The sequence below is a fragment of the Balearica regulorum genome, chromosome 5, assembly GCF_011004875.1.
Source record: "Balearica regulorum gibbericeps isolate bBalReg1 chromosome 5, bBalReg1.pri, whole genome shotgun sequence".
NCBI lineage: Eukaryota > Metazoa > Chordata > Aves > Gruiformes > Gruidae > Balearica > Balearica regulorum.
Window position 1 is genome coordinate 43,760,584 of NC_046188.1, and position 9,890 is coordinate 43,770,473.

A 9,890-nucleotide genomic window follows, 5' to 3' on the forward strand; every position below is an offset into this window, starting at 1 on the left:
AGCAAGCCTCCGGTATCCACAAGATGAGACAATGTATTTTAAGCATTCAAGGCTGCACTTAAGGCATGTACACCTTATCCAAGTAATAAAGAAAAAGCAACTGGAAGCGAGAACATATTTTAAAAAAACGCAGTTCATGTAATTTCCTGCTCACATGGAAACAATCAAATAAGGTCACAAGCCAAAAAGCAAAAATGATCTAGACAGAAGCTGAAGTCTTCACGCACAGATGTATCAGAACTAAAGAAGAGGTGGGAGACAAAGAAGATTTAGACTCTGAATAAAAAAACCACAGCCAATTCTTGACACCCTTTCCCTTCTTGGCCTTGGACCGAGACTGTGGGAGAAATGTAAAGGGAGGGGGGAAAGTGTCCAAAACACAGTCAGAGGCTCCTCTCAGGATTCTATGCTGCTCAAGGTAAAGAATTAGTGCTACATACCAGGAAGGGGCAGCAGGAATCGCTCTGCCGGGATAGCCCAAAAGACCTCACTGAGAACATTTGAAGTGGAGCAGTACGAGCACACAGATTAAGATGACTCTCTCCATGCTCAGGCCTGGCACCTCATCATCCTGTGCGCCTTCCGCAAACAGTTTACAAAAACCGGAGACAACAAACAGTTACTAGACAACAATCCTTGTCAGAGTTCTTAACAAGCAACATTAAATCCCAAGAGGCAGACAAGTAGGTCTCATCTTATTTTAAGCAACCCAATCAATAGGTCTTTCATTAAGCAACTACTATATCATTTAACAACTTGCCATTAAAAGATTTCTAATATTAACCCTCTTCCACCACATATCACCTCGTTATTCGCTTTTGAAAACCACAATTCTTTTGACCTCACCTCATTAATATTTTGTTTCTATCACCCTCCTTGTTAGGTTGGTGCAGGGCTACTAACACAAAACACACAAGGAAACTATTAACATGCATTATGCCCTTTATCAGGTCTCCAATAATACAAACTCAATAGGGGGGAAAAAAGTACCTTAATATATTAATAGTGCTGATAAGTATCAACATCAACAATAACTTTGTAAGAGCCTTGACTTCAGTTAGCTTGCTAACCATGGCATAAAAGATACTAAAGTTACTTTCCAGAAATTTTATAAAAAATTAAGACACAAAAAAAAAGGAGTAAGTATTCAAATCCCTAACTTATGGCAAAGGAATACTGGCAGACAGTATTGTTGCTTGCTGCCTTTATAACTGGTTGTTACAGCTGCATAAAAGTTAAAAGTGCTGCACAGAAAATGGAAAAGTAGAAAACAACTTAACAAGAATCCAGAGGGTCAGTTATGACTCAGAAAAGGGCAAAAGAAAGAAAACTAAGAAGCTGTCAGCAAAGTAAACATTCTGTGTAAACTCCCCAGCAACTAAATCTGAAAAGGCAAGTCCAGATATTTGGATCCAAATATATTCTTCATTCCAAGTATTAGAAAAAAATATAAAAACTAACGGACTGCCGTACTCATTAACATTCACACTGCCACAAACCGAATTTGTCACCGTCGAGACACAAACGGGCCGATTTTTAAAAATATATCTATCTACAGCAACACTAACTGTGGACTACAGAACTAGTAAGCAAGCTATACTGAAGAATTATGAATGTTAGAAATCGCATTACAGCAACCTTTCAGAATACAAACAAGGATTTTAAATTTAGCAGAGAATTTCAGGTACTGATGCCTACATCACCCATAAGGCATTCAAATCTGCCTGGATTTAACCCCATACCACATTCTGAAAACTGACCCAGCAACAAAATTAAACAGTTCGGTAATGGATTGGCAGTAAGCGTACGTTACCAGCAGGTCATTCTTAGGTCCCATTTTAACATCCCCATTAGCAATTTGAAAGAGGATGGGAGTGGCAAAGGCAAAGAAGCCAGATGACATCTGCAGAGGACACCGAACTGGGTGGAGCAGTAAACAAGGACAAATATAGAAAAACACATTGGGTTTTTATATAAAGATCTAAGAACATTTCATACAGAAGAGAAAATGGAGCAGCACTGAGCACTCTTCCTGAACACATTTATACAGACTCTACATTCACAAGGCTGATCTTCCTGAGGACTAACGTGCACCTAGATAATGGCTATTCTTGAATCAGTCTCCCACAACAGAACGATACTGTAAAAGCGTGTATTGGGAAAAGTTATGGGTAACCATCTAAAACATCTCTTGCAGATGAAATGCTGTTTCAGTGCAGGAACTGCGTTGCAAAAATTGCTTTCCAAAGACAGCAGAAAGCAAGGTACTGACACGATCAGAAGTAATCTCAAAAAACTCAACGAACACTACAGAAATGTATATGTTGTCTGGAGGCATATTGTAGGTGCAAAGAAAACCGTTTCTATAGCTAGTGAATTAACTGGGTATGCTCCCTCACAAGAAAAGAGGTAATCAAGTGTCATCGTACTAGAGGCACACATGAATGCATTTTATGCAAAATACTACTTACACAAGCAAACGTTCTGCAACACACGATGAAAAACAGAAGGAGAGATAGAGAAGACAGCACTTACTTCACGTTTTATTTGGCTAAGGCCGGAAAACAACAAGAAAAATATTTATTATTTCAAAACAGCAGCCCCAAAACGCAGCCTGACCGTACCCAGACCGCGGGCGCATGGAAGCCCCGGCCTGCTCGGTGGGAGCAGCAGGAGGGAAGGGGGCGATGGAGAGGGAAGCTCGAGGCACCCGAGTTCGGATATAAAAATTCGGGGTTTAGGAGCGCTGGGGCGGCCGGCCGCGGGGCAGGGGCAGCTCCCCGGGACTCGGGAGCCGCTTTCCTCGGAGACCTCCCCTCTCCTTCTCTCCCGGCACCCACCCCGGCCCCGCCGGCCGGCCAGCGGCAGACAAGCGCCGCGGGTTTCGCCCTCCGCCGGCTGTGGCCGGACCGGGGCAGCGCGGCCCGCAGGGACCGGGGCCCGCTGTCGCTGCGGCGGCCTCCCCGCTCCCCCCGCCGCAGGCCGCGGTCCCGGAGCTCCCGAACAAAGGCCCGGGCACCGAACCCCGGCCCCCTCCCCGGCCCCGCTCTGCCCGCCGCGGCCCAAGTCCCTCGCGCGGGCAGGTGCCCGCCACCTTCCGGGGCGCCACCGCGGGGACGGCCGCGCCCGCCCGCCTGGGGAGCGGCGGCGCGGCCCTGACCTAGAGCTGGGCCGAGCGCGTAGGCCCGGAGCCTACCTGGTGCGGAAGGGCCGGGGCCGGGCGGGCGGAACGGAGCGCTGCCGGGACCAGGGCCGGGCCCGGAAGGAGCGGCCCACAGTGCTCGGTCGTCGCCGCCGCCGCTCCGAGCTCCGGCCAGGCGAGCCAGCCGAGCGCCGAGCCGGACCCGAAGAGCGGCGCCGAGAGCGGTAGCAAGGCCCGAGCAGCCGAAGCTAGAACTCCGCCAGGCCACCTCAGCCGAGCGACGAGGTCTTCCACCGCGGTGCGGTGCGGTGCTGCGCCGGGCGCGGCCGCCCGGGGGAGACGGAGGGCAGGCGAGACGAGTCGAGCCCGGAGGGCGGCGGGGTGCCGCTAGCGGCCGGGCCTCGGGCTGCTGCCGGGAAACCCTTCGGGGCCGTGCCGGGCTGCGGCTGGGCCTCGCACGGCCGGTGCTGGCTGTTACCCCGAGGTGGCGAGGCCTCCCGGGCAGGCAGCACCCCCTCCCTCGTTGGCCTGGACTGTTTTTCTTACAGCTCGCCCTACGGCGCGTTCTCCGCATCTCGTGGCTTCCCCCCCCCCCCCCGCTCGAGACTGATACAGAGTGGAAAAACTGTCATTAAAAACAGGCAAGAAAAGATAGATGGGATCAGAATGAAAGACGTTTAGAGAAAGAAAAGGCCGTCAGATGAGATTTAACTGAAAAGACTCCTTTTTCTGAAAGAGCACCAGTCACTGCATCCTCGGGCCCCGCGAGTTCGGGACTTGAAGGTTGAGAGGGAAACCTGAGCAAGCCAGGGCGCTTTGCACCAGCACGCCAGCCAAGGAAGGGTCAAAAACGTCCGGACAGGTGAAATTTAGGGCTGGAGGTTTGCCGTCAATAGGCAGGATTGGAGGGAGCACAGGCAGCCTGCGGCACAGCTAGACAGCCTTCGAGGAGGTACTTAAAGGGAAAACTGAAAAGGGCTGGTGATGGGATTTTACAAGGAATTCAGTCAAGTAGTGAAAACTGCAGTACCTCAGGCACTCAGTCACTGTCATCCTCCAACAGATGATTAGGATTTATCAGACATTAGACAGGGTAGACTTTGCTTTTCAAAGCTCTGGCAATGCACAAACTTGTGTAAATACTCCAGAATGCAGCTAGCAAGATGAGATAAAATTACAGGGGAGCTGGAAAATGGGAAAGAAACATGGATCTCAGCTGTCACATTTAAATATTTTCTAAACCTGAGGGAAAAGAGAAAAGTAGATAAATTGTTTTGAAGGAAGCCGCTTCAGAGTACACGGGGCAAAGAGTTCTCTAGCTGAGGAAGTTCCGTTTCCCAAGTGAACTGAAGGGTACTGACATCTGACTCAAAGAAGAATAGTAGTTTTGAGTGAATTGGTTTTGTCTGGTGCAGCCCGATGCAGTTTTTGCCCAAACTGATAAGCAGTGAAATCAGCTTTGAAATTAAACTCTACCGAAAGTGACAGTGGCTGAAGGAAGACAAAGCCCAGCAGCAAACGTGTTCCGGGAAGCGCCTCCGCTTTGAGTTCGCTCTGGTCTCAGCACATGCTGAGAAGAGCTATTCATAGCATAAGTTGAGAAACTCCAGCTCGTTATTGCATGACAGTGTTTGTACCTACATGTGTCCCAGTCTCACTTGACCTTAGTGACCCACACAGCTCATTCAGTGTTTAGGTCTAAAGATCAGCATTTTTAGCATAAACCATCAAATACAATTATGAGCCATCAGGCACCATATATGTCAGCATCTCTTACCTTAAAAATGCTTTTTTTTTTTCTCTTAGAAAACAATGCTTGTATGCTTCTTCCTAGGTAAAAGGAGCAGGGGTTTTGCCACAGTGAGCAACAGTAGTTCTTATGTGATACCTCATGGGAAGACGTGTAAAGAAAATAGAATTACATCTCAGATGTAATATATACAATATATATATACACAATACTTTATAGTTCTCATCAAGACTCATGAAAACATCTTGCTTATACCTCATAAAGCATCCTTGGTTTTCTATAAGCTAGTAAGTGCTTACTGCCATTGCAAACCTGGCAGAACTGTATGTAATCCTGCATCTCCAGGCTGCACTTAGGAATGCATCCCATACTTTCTTACTCTTCAAACACGGGGCATGATCCAGGCTCATTTCCTCTAAAAGGACAGACCGATGCTCTGCCAGATGGTTGCACTGCTACTTTAAGTAGCTACATTTTTGCAGCATTCTGCATTCCCTATTACTTTTGCTTCATTTACTGCCCAGTAAACAATACAATCCAAGAAGCAAAATTTTCTCAGACTGCTGTCAAGAGATCCTTGGAAACACTTGCATCTTTTGGAAAGAAAACATTGCCAGGAAACTTCCCAGTCTTGTGCCAGCAACAACTGCGTGCGTTAGTCGTCTTTTTTCCACTGAATGGGTAGATTGCCAGCAGCGGGAGAGCAGCCTTCCCATACCTCAGCTCTGATCTAAATGGAGAACTTTTGCAATCAGTTAAATTTTTGTGACCCAGCCAGTCTTTGGCATTTCTTTTATAACAGCCAACAAGACGAGTAGTTTTCTGTTGTGGCAGACACATCTAGTGAGAGACTTACACTCACTAGCCCATTTCCTGATACCTGTTAAGTAACTGACAGAGCCAACCATAGCTTAAACATCTTCTCCAGTCTGTTTGGGAAAGAAGAAATGTTCAGCCTGACCTTCTAGGTACATGGAAGCACTAGTGTGTACCCAGCGAGAAGCCAGACCCCTCCCAGAACACAGCTGTCAGCTTTCAGGGGAATTGCTGGGGTTTGTGAGATATGAAAAACTGCAAAATGGTATTTATCAAGAATTTATACCTGCAAACAAAAAGATAAATGTTTGCTCTGCTGCTCATGAATTCATGGTAGACATGAGCCCACATGGAAGTTTAATTTGTGTGAAATACTGTTTAAAAAAAAAATCAATCATAAGTGTTTTGCATTACAAAGTGGCATAGAACTGTTGCTTTGTAAAACAGTGCAAGGCTTACAGATTTTTCATCATTATTAAAGACAATTTCCCAAGTTTCTCCACTGATCTCATATTAGTCAGTTTTTTTGTTCTCTAAGTCAGGTGAAAGGGGAGTCTAAGCAACACAACAGTAAAAATTTAACAATTAAATTGCATTTCTGGAGAGATTGAGAGAAGTTCAGAATACCACCTGAAATGAAGAGAGTAAAATTTCCTCCCAGTCTCACATCTACTTAGTCTTTACAGACTTGAAGACAAAGGGGCATATTTACTCTGTATATCTTCCCAGATGAACCGTTAGAAGCCTCCCCTCTGTCACAACATTAGCTAAAATGACTAAGTAAAAGCTGCTGACGAATACGACAGGCTTCCGAGTCCATTGATTCCATTTGCTCATACTCTTCTTCTGGTTGTTCCATGTGTCCCATGGCTGGCAAAGACCACACATCCAGCCCATGTTCCAGGGAGATGTTATGAAGCACACAGCAGGCCAGAATGATGTGGCTGGATTTCTCCGGAGAATACTGCAGGGTGCCTTTGGACCCATCCAGGCAGCGGAAACGCGACCGAATGGTTCTGAATGTCCGCTCAATGACGTTGTGAGTGGCAGAATGCGCCATGTTGTAACGGTATTCTGCAGGTGTCTCGGGGATATGCAGAGGGGTCATCAACCATGTTTGGAGAAAGAAGGAGCTGTCACCTGTTAGCAGTGAAAAGGAGTAGGACAGGTTACATATCTACAGTTAACCACATTTCAGCTCTTGACCCTTGTTTTTCTGTACTGCTGATACAGAATAACTTATTTCTCTGGCTAAAACAAAAGGCACAAGAAAACACAAAAAAAACAACAACTCAGGTTTACAGATGTGACAAACAATAAAAACCACTCTGTTTTACATACGGAAGTCTTGGAAGAGCACAGAAGAGTTTTAAGAAAATTCATTTAGTATGTAATTGTGTTGGGTTTGTGTGGCAAGGTTTTGGTAGCGGGGGGGGGGGGGGGGGGGGGGGGAGGCTACAGGGGTGGCTTCTGTGAGAAGCTGCTAGAAGCTTCCCCTGTGTCTGACAGAGCCAATGCCAGCCGGCTCCAAGACAGACCCACCACTGGCCAAGGCCAAGCCAATCAATGCCTCTGTGATAACATATTTAAGAAAGAGAAAAACAGTTAGGGAGAGCTTTTGCAGCTGGAGAGAGGGGTGAGAAGATGTGAGAAACTCTGCAGACACCAAGGTCAGTGCAGAAGGAGGGGGAGGAGGTGCTCCAGGTGCCGGAGCAGAGATCCCCCTGCAGCCCATGGAGGAAGGATGAGGGAGCGTAGAGATTCCACCTGCAGCCCATGGAGGACCTCATGCCAGAGCAGGTGGAGGCACCTGAAGGAGGCTGTGGCCCCGTGGGAAGCCCACGCTGGAGCAGGCTCCTGGCAGGACCTGTGGACCCGTGGAGAGAGGAGCCCACGCCAGAGCAGGTTTGCTGACAGGACTTGTGACCCCGTGGGGGACCCACGCTGGAGCAGTTTGCTCCTGAAGGTCTGCACCCCGTGGGAGAGACCCACGCTGGAGCAGTTCATGAAGGACTGTAGCCCGTGGGAGAGACTCACGTTGGAGAAGGTCATGAAGGACTGTCTCCCGTGAGAGGGACCCCACGCTGGAGCAGGGGAACGATGAGAGGAGTCCTCCCCCTGAGGAGGAAGAAGCGGCAGAAACACCGCGTGATGAACTGACCGTAACCCCCACTCCCTGTCCCCCTGTGCCGCTGAGGGGGGCAGAGGTTGAAGCCGGGAGTGAAGTTGAGCCCGGGAAGATGGGAGGGGTGGGGGGGAGGTGTTTTAAGATTTGGTTTTATTTCTCATTCCTCTACTCTGTTTTTCTTAGTAATAAATTAGATGAATTCCCTCTCTAAGTTCAGTCTGTTTTGCTCGTGATGACAATTAGTGAGTGATCTCTCACTGTCCTTATGTCAACCCACAAGCTTTTCGTTGTACTTTTTCTCCCCTGTCTAAAGAAGGAAGGGAGTGATAGAGCGGCTCTGGTGGACACCTGGCCCCCGGCCAGGGTCAACCCACCACAGTAATACAGTGAAAGACAGCTGAACTAGGAGCATACATAGAATTAAAAATTGTGTAATTGGGCTTAGAACAGTGTAGGATACAGAAAACCAGGTAACTGAATGTAAACTAATACATACAATAATCAGACTGTAAAACACAGATTGGAAGTTATTGTTCTAGACTTCTAGGACGATTGTCCAAACTGAATCTTAAATCTGAAGGAATTTGCAGGAAATCAGAAGTAAACATATCACTTATGCCCAGAGGCTCTAGACTCAAAGAGGAACCACCATTAGACTTTCCACAGAAAACAAGGATGAAAAATTGACTTACCAAGTAGCCAGCCATTTTTATGTAGCTCAGTTTGAAATTGTCTTGTAAGGGCTGCCCGCTGCAACACCGTGCAGTCGGACAGGCTGCCCGGCCAGTGCGTTTCTGCACTCAGGAGGACTCCTCTGGCATCGCACACCATCAGGCAGTTCAAAGAATGGAGACCCTTTCGGTTCACATAGGACAGGTCCTCAGCATTTGGTGCTTTGATTGCCACGTGGGTGCAGTCAACCACCCCCAGCACTCCTGGCATGCCTGCCAGCCCATAAAAGTCATCCTTCATGCACTGTACGGTAGCTTCATCCTCAGGAAAGTGAATAAACTGTGAGGCTCTTTCCACCAATGCCTCAGTTACATTGGCAACACAGCGGCTCATGGAGGCTTGACTAATGCCAATAGCATCCCCCATGCGAGTCTGGAAGGAGCCGGAGGTATAGAAACCCAATGCAGCAAGTATCTGCGTCTCCGGACTGATGGCCCTGGACCGCTGTGTAGGGCGAGAGAGACTGGCTCCCAGGAGATCCACCAGGTGGTAAATGAACTGTCGGGGAAAGCCGTACGTGGATACTAGATACTCATCCGTGACGTCCTCCAGCTTGAAGCGATCCAAAGTCCTGTGTCCGCGGCCATAGAGCAAGAGGTCACAGTCAAGAACAGCAATAGGTACGGCCATGGCTAATGGTTTGGGGGTCCTCTGGGGCTCCTCTGTTACAGAGCTTTGCCAGAGCCTTCACCTGCATAAAACAAAAGGGAAGGAGACTCAGAACAGTTTTTACTGGTCAGCCTTTCAGACCCCTTTACTGTTTTCCTTTTACTCAGGCTATCCAGCAAATCTTTTTACTTTTTTTGTATCTGCTTTCAGAAACACGGGGGCCGAAGCAGGAGGGCTCACTGCGGAGCTGCCAACTCTCTAGCCCTGCCTGGCAGGAGGGGGCCTGGCGCTGACCGGAATTTGCTGCCCGCGACGGGGCGGGGGCTGGTGCACCACAGCAGCCTGCTTCCCGGGCTTGGGAACCGTCCCCACTCACCGCCGACCCGGCCACGGTCAGACCCGGAATGGCAGAGACACGAACCGCCGGTAGCCGTGTGTGCCCTCCCCCCCACGCCGCTGCTGGGCGGGTGAAACAGGCCCGACGGGCCCTGCCCTTGCCGGACACCCCTGCGCGCTGAGGGGCAGCGGAGTGACCGCGCCGGCAGCGCCCGACCCGGCCCTTACCGGCCTGCGGTCGCTTCCAGGCGGCCCCCCGCCCCCGAGGAGCCCGCGGCCGTTACCACCACCACGCCGGAGCCCCCACGTTCGCCGCGGCAGATTCGCCACAGCAGCAGGGCTACCAGCAAGACCAGCGGCGAGCGCTTCCTCTCTTA

At 49.2% G+C, this 9,890-nt stretch overlaps 2 protein-coding genes across 5 annotated transcripts in view; both read right to left on the reverse strand.

Moving 5' to 3' along the window:
• The window catches only part of AMBRA1 (autophagy and beclin 1 regulator 1), a 141,196-nt gene extending 137,803 nt beyond the window's left edge, over positions 1-3,393 (reverse strand). Inside the window, exon 1 of one of the 4 annotated variants that reach the window (XR_012835716.1) lies at positions 3,197-3,393. The gene's annotated coding sequence lies outside the window, so the exon portion shown is untranslated. Of the gene's footprint in view, positions 1-440; positions 616-3,196 lie in introns of those variants that run through there. The other 3 variants (XM_075754564.1, XM_075754566.1, XM_075754565.1) reach the window with 3 other exon arrangements.
• Positions 3,394-6,064: 2,671 nt separating this feature from the next.
• On the reverse strand, positions 6,065-9,447 carry HARBI1 (harbinger transposase derived 1). The gene is made up of 2 exons (XM_075754563.1): positions 8,529-9,447; positions 6,065-6,848 (listed from the first exon to the last, which is right to left on the reverse strand). Exons 1-2 carry the CDS (start codon positions 9,196-9,198, stop codon positions 6,472-6,474), a joined length of 1,047 nt encoding a protein of 348 aa, XP_075610678.1. The 5' UTR covers positions 9,199-9,447; the 3' UTR covers positions 6,065-6,471.
• Between the last annotated feature and the right edge of the window lie 443 nt (positions 9,448-9,890).

Bases quoted from the DNA above. Each gene is read 5' to 3' on its own strand.
- HARBI1 (XM_075754563.1), bottom strand. From the start codon at position 9,198: ATGGCCGTACCTATTGCTGTTCTTGACTGTGACCTCTTGCTCTATGGC. The intron at 6,849-8,528 runs GTAAGTCAATTT...CACTGCTAACAG, and splicing joins TAAAAATGGCTGGCTACTTG to GTGACAGCTCCTTCTTTCTC.